This window comes from Sinocyclocheilus grahami, unplaced genomic scaffold (assembly GCF_001515645.1).
Source record: "Sinocyclocheilus grahami isolate Dianchi unplaced genomic scaffold, SAMN03320097.WGS_v1.1 scaffold466.1, whole genome shotgun sequence".
NCBI classification, from domain to species: Eukaryota; Metazoa; Chordata; class Actinopteri; order Cypriniformes; family Cyprinidae; genus Sinocyclocheilus; species Sinocyclocheilus grahami.
In genome coordinates this window covers 1,718,193-1,733,199 of record NW_015505645.1, presented here as the reverse complement: position 1 = coordinate 1,733,199, position 15,007 = coordinate 1,718,193, and the positions used below count along the sequence as shown (strand labels likewise).

Here is a 15,007-nt window from a genome sequence, read left to right as displayed (position 1 = left end):
TTAAGTTTTCTGGGTAAACATGAAGAACAAATAAGAAAAAAAAGTTGTCTTACTACTGAGGTGTCCCGTATCCTTTTGCTTTTGTGAATCCCATTGAGATAGCGACCACTAAAGCAGGCAATCCTTCAAAAGAGACATAGGAATGATTAAAGGTCACATACTGGGTAATCCTTCAGGGCTGGAGACATTCACAGCACATGTACAGTAGCTCCAGTAGGAGGTAAAGAATGAAAAGAAACTAATACTAGTGGTGCTTGTCCATGCAAAACCAGCTGCTATGATGCTAAAGGATATATAGGATATTTTTGGCTGTTTTATTCCTTTGAAAAGTGATAATATATGCATATAATTTTTCTATAATAAAATTGTATAAAATATAAATTGTATTGTATATAATAAAATTGCATATATATTAGGGTTGTGACGGTGAGGAAATTTTCCCACTGGTTAATCGACGTGTGATAACACCGGTAATACCGGTATCACCGTGGGGGCGGGGGCGTTCCCTCTTTCCCTAGCTTTCCTTCGCTTTTAAATAGCTTGTAAAAGCGGCGTGCACATTTTACTTTCACTTTGAAATAGCGGCAATTCGGCGTAAAGCAATTGTTCGTTTGAATTTTCCATCTTTTCCTCGCTTTCCGTCACTTTTAAATAGCTTGAAAGCGCTGTGCGCATTTTACTTTAACTTTTGAATTAGCGGCAGTTAGGCGTCAATTGCTTGAATGCAACAACAAAATACAACGTCAAACTCCCTTTAGCCTATATATAAAACATAGAACTTTTATTAACAAAACAAATACAAATACACCATGCTATAGGGCAGGCTATGCCTAATATAAAATAACAAATAACTTACATGAAGTTTAAATAGGTATACAAAACTGGAAATAGGCCAAGTAAACATGTATAATATATATAACCAAATAAATAAGAAACGTAGAACGTTTATTAGCAAAACGAGTACGAAAGCTTGGAGGCACGGCATACACTTGATGTCAAATAAAATAAATAAATGACACAAAGTTTAAATATATATATATATATATATATATATATATATATAATTTAAAAAAACATATTATTTTAAGTATTTTAAATACAATTTATTTTGGGGGGAAAAAAACTAAAATAAATAGTTTTAAATGCTACAGGTTAATGTAGCCATCACAATATTAAAAGTGTACAGTATATACTTTTTTTAAAAAACTTTTTTATTATATATATATATTTTATTGTATATCATTTTTGTGTCGTGTCATGCTAGAGGTAGACATTAACGAAGGTATAATGATCTGGAAGGTTAGCAACCGTTGTTATGGCAATGAAGTCATGGACTGATACAAAAGCAGGAGCAACAAGTTCATTTGATAGCAGAGGTCACTTATGAATTCCACCGCCATTAAGCTCTGATATACTGAACACAAACCACTTATGATCGGCACATAACCATATAGATCTAAAATTTGAGTCTTGTTAAAAACAACCACTGTACAACTGATGCGAACAAGAAACATTTCACAGATACCAATTATTTAATTAATCTACCATCAGTGTTTATCAGAATAGCCAAACTAATAAACGGTTCACATATCTTTGCCTATCTTCTTCTGTCTTGTCTTTTTGCTCTGCAAAAAGCAAAACACTGCAATGATGGAAAGAGAGAGCCTTGTTTGTTGCTAGGTAACTGGAGGGATGAGTGTTAGCTCTTCTGTAATCAATTTGATCTGTGCATAAAGTGGTCCTGTATAAGAAACCCTGGGGAGGTATGGAACATACAAAATTATATTTAAAAATTACCCACTCACATCGTCAACATTTGAGAAGTAAATACCGTCTGCACGATGATGATCGAGCAGTAAAAATGTACATTAGTGAAGAAATAGAGACTGAGGGAAAGAAAGAGGGAGAGATGTAAAGATACTGTAAGTGTAATGGAGATCCAAGCACTCACCCCATCCCAGGCAGAGGAAGCGTTTCCGGATGAGCCTGGTCCGAACATTCCCTGTCACAGCCATATAGGACTGCCAAGCTTCTGTCAAAACCCAGCAGAAGGACGCCAGGAAAAAGAAGTGCAGAAATGCAGTTGTCATCGTGCATATACCCTGTCCATTTAACAGAGAGAAAGAGAAAAAGAAAAGGAACTGATAAAACACTTTGAAACATTCTAACAAGTCTAAATGAAACATTTAAAACAAGTCTAAATGAGGGTTTTTTGGACTGTCAGTGGAATATCACATTGACTGAGGCAAAGTTTGGATGAAAAGCACTTATATTCACTCATTAAAATCACAAGAAAGAAATCTAAAACTCACTGCAACCACCATGATTGAAAACACTGAGGTACAAAATAATGGATCCCTCATTTCATCTACTCCCTTTGATTTTCATACAAGGTGTCATGAAAAGTTTGTGACTGAAAAACAACAAAGTTGCAGACAGATAACAATGACTTGTCTAGACCATCATTTAGGGCTGGGCGCTTTGATGGTATGTACTGTGTTGTAATCAACACAAACTCACCTGAAAAACACCTGAAAAAACCAGAGGTGCGTAGGAAAAAAGGTCCAACAAAACTGTCAAGTCCAAAATATAAAGATGCAACCCCCGCACACTAGCAGTTCTTGCTAAATATTGAAGTTTATTAACAAAAGCAAGTTTGGATGAAAAGCACTTATATTCACTCATTAAAATCACAAGAAAGAAATCTAAAACTCACTGCAACCACCATGATTGAAAACACTGAGGTACAAAATAATGGATCCCTCATTTCATCTACTCCCTTTGATTTTCATACAAGGTGTCATGAAAAGTTTGTGACTGAAAAACAACAAAGTTGCAGACAGATAACAATGACTTGTCTAGACCATCATTTAGGGCTGGGCGCTTTGATGGTATGTACTGTGTTGTAATCAACACAAACTCACCTGAAAAACACCTGAAAAAACCAGAGGTGCGTAGGAAAAAAGGTCCAACAAAACTGTCAAGTCCAAAATATAAAGATGCAACCCGAACACTAGCAGTTCTTGCTAAATATTGAAGTTTATTAACAAAAGCAACGTTTCGATCCACTGACCTTCATCAGGCATATACAGTACCTACTATTAAAGTCAAAACATTTTTAAATACACTCCCAACCAATGAGTGTCATCGACATTACATGTGGACCAATCACCAACTCATACATCATAAATAACAAGGGCTCCAATAAAAAACACTTTACAACATTACAAACAGATGATATTACACAATTTAAACGCAAAGTTAATCGTGTTTGTAAAGTCACAATATCAGACAATTCAATTCTTGACAGAGTTACAATATCATCCCATCTTGATCAAACATAAACTTAGATGTACAATAAGAACACTTAACAACATTACATTAAATAATGCTTCATCATTTAACCCCAAGGGTGATAAAGTTTGCTCACAATCCAAAACAACTCGCGTCTTAATAAAAGGGTATCAATGTCACCACCTCTTGGTGGAACAGACACCTTTTCAATCTCCAAGAAACGTAGGGAGGACACATAATGATTAAAAGAGAGGAAATGCGCAGCAACTGGGTAAGTAGTATATTTTCTCCTAATGGAGCTCTTATGCTCACTGATCCTTTGTTTCAATTAACGAGATGTTTTTCCCACATATCACAGACCACATGGACATCGACATGGGTAGAAGCACACGTAATAACAGAGTTCATTTTATATTTTCGACCTATTCTTGGACCTGTACTGTGTTGTAGAAATGTGGTCTTGTGGGTATGGTTTGGATTAAAAAATTTGACTTCATTTAGTTCTAAATATAAACAGAAAATAATGGGATATTAAGATATTAATTAAGATATTTTTGGAAAAAAAAAATGTGACCCTGGACCACAAAACCAGTCATAAGGGTCAATTTTTTTGGGGGGTTGGGTTTCACTAAATAAGCTTTCCATTGACGTATGGTTTGTTTTGTTATGATAGGACAATATTTGGCCAAGATACAACTATTTGAAAATCTGTAATCTTAGGGTGCAAAAAAAACGAATATTGAAAAAATCGAAGTACAAATGAAGTCCTTAGCAATGCATATTACTAATGATAATACATTTTGATATATTTACGGTAGGAAATTTACACAATATCTTTTTGGCATAAAAGAAAAATCGATAATTTTGACCCATACAATGCATTTTTGGCTATTGCTACAAATATACCTGTGCTCGTCGAGGTCGTGGTCAGAACGCTTGGTTGAGTGAGCGCATGAGACGAGACGAAGAAGAAGAGCTGCTGTGCTGTAGCCTCAAATTTTTGGCATGTCTAGAACAGCAGTTCTTATTTCCAGTCCTCGCGTACCCCAGCTCTGCACATTTTGTATGTTTCTCTTATTGCTTCATACGTTTGTTATATTTGACTGTAAGTGCCCTGCGAAGTGGACATTACCGGATATTCCGCCATGATTCCAGTTCGAAGGAATCATGTATGATGTATGATGACTCCATACAAAGGGCATTTAAGTGTGCGAGACGTGAATTTAAATTGTATTTATTTACAGAGGTATATTATGTCCCACTTCACGCTTCTCTAGTAAGTTTCGTATGTGTGTGAAGACGCAGCGGCGCAGCACAAATCTGTAAATGAATATTCCGAAGTGAAGTAAACTTCAACGGATTTCCCCTGCTCAGGGAGTAGGGAGCAATGGTCGTCCGGTTTGCGACCGCCTGAAACGCTGTTTTTTTACCTCTGTATACAAACGTCTTTGTTTGGGCTTCTGAAAGCGGATGATGTCAGGAAACAGTGGTTGCAATTTACTTTTTAACTCTGTTCCTGAGCATTATAACCCCAATTTGCTATTGTGTGCTGCACATTTTACTGAGGACAGCTTCCACATCACGAGCGAGAAGTCCCGGATTCGCCAATAGCTTTTGTTGAAAGACGGAGCAAGGGGGCGTGGCAGTACTGAAACACCGTCTAAGCTGTTCGACAAACGCCCTGGGACAGCTAACCAATCACAACACATTTTGTTTTTCGGAAGGCGGACCTTCATCAAAGCTGGAACTAATCGAGCCGTTTGTGCCAGGATGGGGAGAAAGGTATTTTAATAATGTAAATTATGTGAAAAATAATGCGTTTTTCGAACCTCTAAGCATGAGAGCATGTTCTAGTACACCCCCAAAACAAAATCAAGACTTTGTAAAAGAGCATAATAGGACCCCTTTAAGCATCATAACTGTTTTCAACATTGATAATGATAAGAAATGTTTCTTGAGCAGCAAATCAGGTTATTATTATGATTTCTGAAGGCTCATGAGACACTGAAGAATGGAGTAATTACTGCTGCAAATTCAGCTTTGCCATCACAGGAATAAATCACATTTTAAAACATATTAAAATAGAAAACAGTTACTTTAATTTGTAATATTTCACAATATAACTGTTTTTGCTGTATTTTCTAGCCAAAAGTTTTCAATGGTAGTCTATCTATCTATCTATCTATCTATCTATCTATCTATCTATCTATCTATCTATCTATCTATATCAATTTATTCATACTGTGTCATACAACCCACCCCGAACAACATCTCATGCTTCTAAATCCAAATCTAGGAAATCCCGCTGCAATTAGAACATATGTGCTCCGGACATTCTCAACACTTTGTCAACAACAGTGAGCAAATGCCTTCAGCACCAAAACCACAAAATATTACCATCTTTCTCACCAAACGAGTATCTTCCTCACTGAATTTGGCAGTCAATGTGTTCCATGCAAATCCTTTAAGACTGGGTTGATCAGCATGTGACAAAAACGCCTCTCTTTTAAAACCGGGGTTCCCACCACATTTGACAAATGAATGTTTCATGACACTTGTCACATTTCCATATTTTAGAGAAGAGCATAAAATTTATCAACTCACTTTAGAAATTTTAGAAATCGTACTTTGTTAAAACACATTAAGGGTGGTGAATTTGGAGACAAATCCACCCACCGGCTAGCCGCCGACAAGTGAATCTGACAGAGGGAGAACCTGGATGCTCATGGCAGAGAAAAGAGTTGGAAGCATAGCTGACATCAGCCAGAGACTAGCTGGACAGGACATAATGAAGTCCCTGCTTCCACCTGCTCCCAGTCCACCTGATGCGGCCAGGACGAATGCTGTGAAAATGGATCAGCTGGCAGCATGCGATGGGACACCTGATGCTGATGAGCTCTCTCACGCTGCCACAATTCCTCAGTAAAGCAGCTTTCATGAGCTCATACATACAACGTCTGAGAGATTCAGTTTGAAGTTCACAGCCAGTGAGCGTCTAAACCAGACGACCTCCTGGACCAATGTTCTCTTTTACATGCACTGTTACTTGACTTCTAGAATTAGAAGGGCATTATGGCCTACTTTCACTGTAGCCTTTGTTTACATAACACTGTAAAAGAAAAAAGTAAATTGCCAACACCACTGTGTCATCTCTATCAATCAATCTATACAACAGTGGTGTTCTGAAATGAGGAGGCAAAGTCCTTACAGTTCTTTTTTTTTTTAAATCTAATGTCAATTCATGTCCCAGTCACATTTGGAACAGCAGTGCGGACACCTCTGCCTAGCCGCTGTCCTATCTTCCGCCCCAGCTGGTGTGGGGGGACTTGCCGGCTTCCGCAGGGCACTGGAGGGGGTCAGCAATAGTGGCGTTTTCATACGGATCCCAATTCGTCAGTCACGACTGACGTAACGTAGAACGTGACTGACTGAAAGGGAACGTCTCGGTTACTTGTGTAACCCTCGTTCCCTGAAGGAGGGAACGGAGACGTTACGTCCCATCGCCACAGATGCTGTACCACCGCTGTACGGCCGGGACACGTAGTCTCGGCTCCTCAGAGAAAAACTGATGTGCGTTTGCACGCGCTCTCCTTTTATACCCACGCAATTTCAGGTCTTATTTTGACATAACAAGGTGGTTATATCTAACTGTTGTTTGCTTACTTTTTTAATTAAGTCTTTTCCCATTAAAGCCATTATATTGTTCATTCAGACTGATTCATTCAGACAGAACCCCAGCTCTACAATTACTATAAATCTTTACAATCTCTACAACTTTTGGGGCTTTTTTGGGTAATTTTTTTATTGATATACTACTGTTCTAAAACTTGGGGTCATTAAGACTTCTTAAAAAATAAATTAATACTTTTATTTAGCAAAGATGCATTCAATTAATCAAAAGAGACAGACAATAAAGATATTTGTGGCAAAAATAAAAACTGATAAAAATAAGAAATGTTTCTTGAACGCCAAATCAGCATATAATCATTATTATGATTTCTGAAGGATCATGTGACTGGATTAATGGCTGCTGAAAAATCAGCTTTGTCATCACAGGAATAAATCCCATTTTAAAATACATTAAAATAAAAAGCAGCTATTTTAAATGGTAATACTATTTCAGAATATTACTGCTTTTACTGTATTTTTGTTCAAATAAATGCAGCCTCAGTAAGTGTGTGCTAAATGCAACAAAATGTTCACACTTACATGAACACATCTCTGTTTGGATATACTTTAATTAGAGGTAGGGATGTAACGGTATGAAAATTTCTTATCACGATTATAGTGACCAAAATTATCACGGTTATCAGTATTATCACGGTATTGTTAAAATGTGCTGGAGATGTTCAAAAAGTACAGAAACATAAATCACTTCACCAAGTTTTATATTTAAAAATCAACAAGTGATTATGTTTGCATAATCACTAAAACAATAACGTTACCAATGATGTTCGGATTTTAAATGACAACTTGTTCAACTAGCATGTTGAAATATCTAATGTAAATGTTCAAATAAAGCATTGAAAAAGTTTCATAAAAAGGTAAACCTCACATTTCAGCCTTTAAATAAAGAAAAGATATGTCAAAATGATAATTGATTAATAAATGATTATATGTATTTTATCTGCTCCATAAATAATTCTAGATAACTTATCTGAATTGTTTAAATGTGTAGAATCCATATAAGCTTGTTTTTCATCAACCAGTCAAAATTTACAGCAGGGCATGCAAATTCGGTCCATTTTTGGCCAGACAGAAACTGCACACAGGCTGAATGTAAATATAAGTCTCTGTAAATCCACTCGCTGACACTAGGTGGCGCTTATGGAAAAGCTGCTTCCCGTAACCTCCGTGGACAAAGCAGTATTGCGATTAAGAACACTTCCTTTAGGTATTACATGGATCGACGATGAAAACAAAATGCTATCGAATCGTTTCTGAAGACAGTCAGAACCTTCAGAGGTACATTCATATTTAATTCATTCATATATTCATTTGTATAATTCCCTTAGCACTCTTTTAAAACCTCCCAGCTTTTCCGCCCTGTTTTCACTCAAAACTAAATTACTCTGCATGCTGTGCACACGTGAGACCGTTACTTAAAACTGTGCTTTATGCTGGACATTACTTATTTATCGCGAGTTGTTAAAATCACGTTTATCTAATACGGTTTTAATGATAATTAAAAGATGAAACGGTAATACTAACTGTGGGGAATTTTATCATGATTTATCGTCAAACCGGTAAACGTTACACTAGGGCTGTCGCAATAATCAATATATCGACTTATCGCTCAATATATGTACATGACCTCAATAATTGTTGGTGACGCAATATATCGCCCATTATATTTACGTTAAAAAATGTATGTTACTATGTTTTGTACATTCCACTTGCGCCTGTGTCTTTTGCAGCTTCTCAAACATAACGTGGTGCTAGTTCAAATTTAAAAAATGCAACATCCAATTATTTCTGGGGCAATATATCACACAACAAAAAGATGTTATCGTGACAGGCCTACGTTACATCCCTAATTAGAGGTAGATACTTTAAGACACTTACAACTGGATCTCAACACCACATTTTCAGAGACAATGAAGATCTAAATACATGTAGTAATACCAATCGAAACCTTTATCATTTCTAGGCATTGGATGCATTTCATTCTATTTCCTGCCTAATGCTAGCTGCTTAGCAAATGAGATGGGAGGTGATGAGGCTCATGGCACATGCATGTCACTGCAGGACCTCACGACCATATGGGCCACTGCTAATGACTGATGAAGAAACACTTATGCCACACAGAGCATAAATTAACTACTATAAATATAGTACCAATTGACACTGTTTAGGCTGTGTTTATTACTGCTGGTTAATGGGCAAGCAAAAGCGGCAGCCAACACAAATGGACAGTAGAAAACTGTCACTAAAGACTAGAGTAATGGCTGATGAAAATTCAGCTTTGCCATCACAGGAATAAATTAAATTTTTTAAATAGATTAAACAGAAAACAGGGATTTTAAACTGTAATGTTCAAAATATCACTATTTTTACTGTATTTTTTATATAAAAAATGCAGCCTTGGTGAACATAAGAAACTTAATTTGCAAACATTAAAAAAATATTTTGACTGCTAATGTAGATAACATCAGACAGAGCAACAAGATGCATTCAGATCACATTTGAAGGTAATTGAAGGCATATGACACCAAAAGCACCTAACCTGAGTGGGAATTTGACTTGTATCTTTAAGTACCAAATGTACTATATTTGTATGCGTGTGGGTTTGCCTGGAGAGCTGGGCAGCAGAGGAAGTGGAGGGGGTGGCACACAGCCTCAGCTGAAATCCTGAGTACACACTGCCCTTTACAAAGACAAATTGCTGGGAGATATTGAGCCCACTGTGTCTGTATCCATGGCAACAGAGGAAGTTCAGGAGAACAGTAAAGTACAACATAGCAGACGTAAAGGGAGGCGCGCGACGATGTCAAAGGGCCGATGCTGTTGTGTGCTGCTGGGATTCATATATGTGAGGGTGAGGCCAATTAATTCAATTAATTAACTACAGTAGTATACTGATGAATTAGATTTTTTTATAGTAATTTACTGTAAACCGGTACAGTTTTCTACTGTAAATCTTAATTACAGTAACTTACTGGCAACAGTGTTAAAAATAAAAAAAATTACTTTTAAAGTAAATTGAAAACCTCGTGTGAGACGTAATTTCACAAACAGCGTGAGTGAATCACCGCGCGCTCTCTCTCTCTCTCTCAAAATACGCAAATGGCTTTACATCGCGTCTGTCTATAAGCGAGCTGCAGAGTTGACACAGGAATTGTCACTTGCACAATCGAGGCAGTGTCACATCGTCACTAAAGTTTATAAATTGCATTACTTTTTAATTCTTGCCAGTATTTAACCATTCAGCGCTCGCGCACTCTCCTGAAGACCGTGCACTCATGCACTCTCGCAGCGCACACACATAACGCCAGGTTCACATTAATCAGTTTGCAGTGCGTATTTTTTCCGCGCTCATGTTAATGGATTAAAGGGTTCACTGCACACGGTTGCGGTCTGGCAGAGTGTCTTCAGCAGTACAGAGATCGTTTCCACACCAAGTCTATTGCTGCACTGCAAGCGCTGAATTAAAGTAACAGCGCATTGTTTTCAATAAATATGAACATGGATTGACACGAAAATTTAGCAATTACACCATAAATGCATATTATTAAAGTCTACTCTGTTTCACAGTCAAGACATTTGGCTTTTTGGCTAGGTTTAAAGGGAAAGAGCACTTTTAGATAAACACGGCAATAATAGATGCCACTCGAGGAGGTAGAAAAATAAAGTTATTTATGAACCACAGGATTGCTTGTAATAAAGATTTAAATAAAAAAGGAAAGGCAGTAGAGCTGACTATTTCTGTCAATGCTAAGTTTGTGATAACGTAAGAAAAGTAGTTTAAATGTTTTGCCATTTGCTTGAGCAACTTAATATATAAATCTAGAAGTAAATGCAAAAGTAAAATGCATTGAATAATGTGTTGCTTATATTTATTGTGTTTAAACATGTATGTGAAAGATTGTATTACTGTACTGTGTAAAAAAAGAATTGCAATGCTGAAAAAGCATTTTCAGTAACAATTTTGGATTTGAAATCAAACTAATGGATAAATGTTGTGCTTGTGGTAAACAGCCACGGATCAGTAGCGGACTCTTCTGTGAAAGCACGGTCTGTGCTGCTTCCCCCTCTCACAAGAGTCACCTAAGAGGGGAATTCCCCCCATTTTCAAAAATGAAATTCGGGCCCTGAATAAATGTCTAAAAATCCTGATTGGAGTATCACTATACATAGTTATAAATGATAAAAAGAAGGCTTTAAAAAGATCGGTATAGGTGATCGGTATCGGCAGATACTGCTTTCTGTGATCGGCAATTGGCCTCAAAAATCCTGATCGGAGCACCTCTAGTTATTCACTTTACAGTAAGTAACTGTAATACCCTTTGGATCATGGGAATTTTCTGTGACGTCAAACTCCACATACAGAGAGTTCCTGTATTTTTTTAAATTGCTGTATACTACTGTATTTGCCGTCATGGCCTCTGTGGCGCTATTCCATTGAGGTTGTTTTATTTTCCTAATTTCTTACATTTGGATTGACAAGATTTGCCCTGCACCGTGTCTACAACGCCGCAACAGCTTGGGACAGACTATACTGGACGTGGTGTTACATCGCTTGTAATGATTGGCAAATACGTTTGCCCTTCGTGTCAGAAACAGCGCGAGCGTTTGTAGTACTTCTCTACATCAGAAATATACCGGGGCATCAGTTTACTGTCCGCATCCATTGTAGATAGTATCGCCGATTATAATGGGTTCTATATTGTCTTTTGTTGTGTCGCGCCGTGCCGCTCGCATCCGAGGAAGACACGGAACCCACGGGGCAGCGCTGCGAGTTTTGCCCGGGGATGAACCCGTGAGAGTGGAAGAGTTCCGGAGAACATCTGCTCTGTGTATCGATGCACCTTACGAGAGAATAAGACAAGCAAGCAAGGTAAAAATATGTATGTATGTCTGTGTGTGGGTTTTGTCAGATTTTTGCACACCAACAAATTACCCGTTAACATTGAGGTAACTTTACCAAGGTAAACTGCGCTGTCCTTTCAAACGACTTTGTCAGCATATTGAATTAACGTACCGAATTAAAATTAGCCTATTTTTAACGAGCAACGCTTATCTTATATTAACATTAAGTTAACTAATGTGAAATTTTGTTCAGGTGCTATAGTTAATGTTGGCCAGTAGCCTTTTGAGAAAATAAAATCATATGTTAGCTAGGTTAAACTAGTTTTATGGCTAGGTGCCTTAGTTTTAGAATTAGTTTGTAATAGTTTTTAATGGAATTTAAGTTTTACTGCATTTTTTTGTATTTGTGTTTTAAAGGCAACTGCAATGATGCATCAAGAAAGACATGAGCATGCTAACCAACCTGAGACTGATAATTCAGGTAAGAGAACAAATAAGTTATGGTTTTGAGAGGTTTTGCGTATTCTGTATGGGGTTTGCCTTTTAAGAGTGTCATTTCTACTTCTTGTTTTTCAGGGAACACATTTCTGTCACTAACAAAGTGGATGGTGAGCAAAGGTGGTGGCCACGTTTTGGAGCAGCACCTGGGTTTTGCAGACAGCAATGTATTTCTTTTCCCATTATGTTTCTGTTGCCTAAAGATTATTTGTGAGGATAAATCCAGAGAATACAACATAATGCACTGCAAAATGTCCTAAGACAGGAGAAATGGTGAAGACGAACTGTTCCAGCATTGGAAGACTGTATTTTTAAGTGTTATACATGCAATGTTTTAAATAAAGAATTGTATATTTATCATGTAATTATTGTGTCTTTTTCAATTGAATGCCAGTAGTACATATAGTATGTAGGATAAAAATAAAATGAATTCTATATAAAAAGATATCAAATCAAATTAAATATATAATAAAATTAATGAACTACAGTAGTATACTGATGAATTTGATTTTTTATAGTAATTTACTGTAAAACGGTACAGTTTGATACTGTAAATCTTAATTATAGTAACTTACTGGCAACAGTGTTAAAAAATAAACAGTGTAAAAAATACCTCCAAAAGATAATGCAAAGCTATTATTGTGTTAAATGTTTAGCCTACAACGGCCTAACATACAGTGGGGAAAATAATTATTTGATCCCCTGCTGATTTTGTAAGTTTGACCACTTACAAAAAAATTAAGGGTCTATAATTTTTATGGTAAGTTTATTTTAATGGATAGAGACAGAATATAAACAAAAAAATCCAGAAAAAACACATTATATAAAGGTTATAAATTGACTTGCATTTCAGTAAGTAAAATAAGCATTTGATCCTCTACCAAAAAGCAAGAATTCAGGCTCCCACAGATTGGTTACATGCCCAAGTGGAACATAGATTAGTCCTGTCACTTTAAGAAATTACTCCTAATGTCATCTTGTTATGAGTATAAAAGAAACCAGTCCATAGAATATGTATCTTCCATTTAATCCTCTCCCACCACCATGGACAAGACCAAAGAGCTGTCAAAGGACGTCAGAGACAAGATTGTAGACCTGCACAAGGCTGGAATGGGCTACAAGACCATCAGCAAGAAGCTTTTTGAGAAGGAGACAACTGTTGGTGTGAATATTCGGAAATGGAAGAAATACAAAATAACCATCAATCGCCCTCTGTCTGGTGCTCCATGCAAGATCTCGCCTTATGAGGAAAGGATGGTCATGGTAAAGGTGAGGGATCAGCCCCGAACTACACAGCAGGAGCTTGTTAATGATCTTAAGGCAGTTGGGACAACAGTCGCCAAGCAAACCATTGGTAACAAACTACGTTGCAATGAGTTGAAATCATGCAGTGCCCGCAAGGTCCCCCAGCTCAAGAAGGCACATGTACAGGCCCATCTGAACATCTAAATGATTCAGAGAAGACTTGGGAGAAAGTGCTGTTGTCACATGAGAACAAAATTGAACTCTTTGGCATCAACTCGACTTGCTGTGTTTGGAGGGAGAGAAATGCTGACTATGACCCCAAGAACACCATCCCTACAGTAAAGCATGGAGGTGGAAACATTATGCTTTGGGGCTGTTTCTCTGCTAGGGTACAGGATGACTTCACCGCATTGAAGGACCGATGGACGGGGCCATGCACCGTAAAATTCTGGATGAGAACCTCCTTCTCTCAGCCAGAACACTGAAGATGGGTCATGGATGATGGGTCTTCCAGCATGACAATGACCCAAAATACCGCCAAGGCAACAAAGGAGTGGCTCAAAAAGAAGCTCATTAAGGTTCATGGAGTGGCCTAACCAGTCCCCAGACCTTAATTCTATAGAAAATCTGTGGAGTGAGCTGAAACTTTGAGTTGCCAAGAACCTGGTGACCAACTACAAGACACGTCTTACCTCTGTGCTTGCCAACAAGAGTTTCTCCACCAAGTTTTGCTTAGGGATCAAATACTTATTTGACTCACTGAAATGCAAATCAATTTATAACCTTTGTACAGTGTTTTTTTTCTGGATTTTTTGCTTGATATTCTCTCTATCCGTTAAAATAAACCTACCATAAAAATTATAGACCCTTCATTTCTTTGTAAGTGGGCAAACTTACAAAATCAGTAGGGGATCAAATAATTATTTTCCCCACTGTAAAGTATGCAACATAAAAGAAGATAATTTGAGAAACAACTCAATATTTTTTGTTCATGCAACGAAAGTCACTGGTAACCAAAACAGCTTTTTTTTTTACCAACAGTTTTCAATACCTTATTCAATCCATGTTCAATACCTTATTTTATATTGTGCAAAGGAAAGTAAGTCATTCAGATTTGAAACAACATGAGGGTGAGTAGCCTAAATGATGACAGAATTTATTTATTTATTTATTTTTGGTGAACTATCCCTTTAATGTTTTTTATTATTTATTTTTTTTAAATAAATGAAATGATACTCTAAAGAAGAAACTAAAACTACCAGCAGGTGGCGGTAAATGTCTTTATGAGTCGATTCGTTCAAACGGCTCATTAATTCAGGAATTCAGTAAACTGCTCTCTTTATGAATGGGTCTGTGAATCATTGGTTCACACGATTCATTCAAAACGCGGATTCATTCAGACACTAAACACCGCTGTGTTGCTCACAGACACACAACAATT

At 37.1% G+C, this 15,007-nt stretch overlaps 1 protein-coding gene across 1 annotated transcript in view; it reads right to left on the bottom strand.

Moving 5' to 3' along the window:
• The window catches only part of adgrb3 (adhesion G protein-coupled receptor B3), a 205,243-nt gene that overhangs the window by 14,178 nt on the left and 176,058 nt on the right, over positions 1–15,007 (bottom strand). Inside the window, exons 19-20 of the mRNA XM_016235403.1 lie at positions 1,952–2,102; positions 54–123 (exon numbers count right to left, since the gene is read on the bottom strand). Of these exons, the coding sequence (XP_016090889.1) occupies positions 54–123; positions 1,952–2,102 (221 nt within the window). The remainder of the gene's footprint in view (positions 1–53; positions 124–1,951; positions 2,103–15,007) is intronic.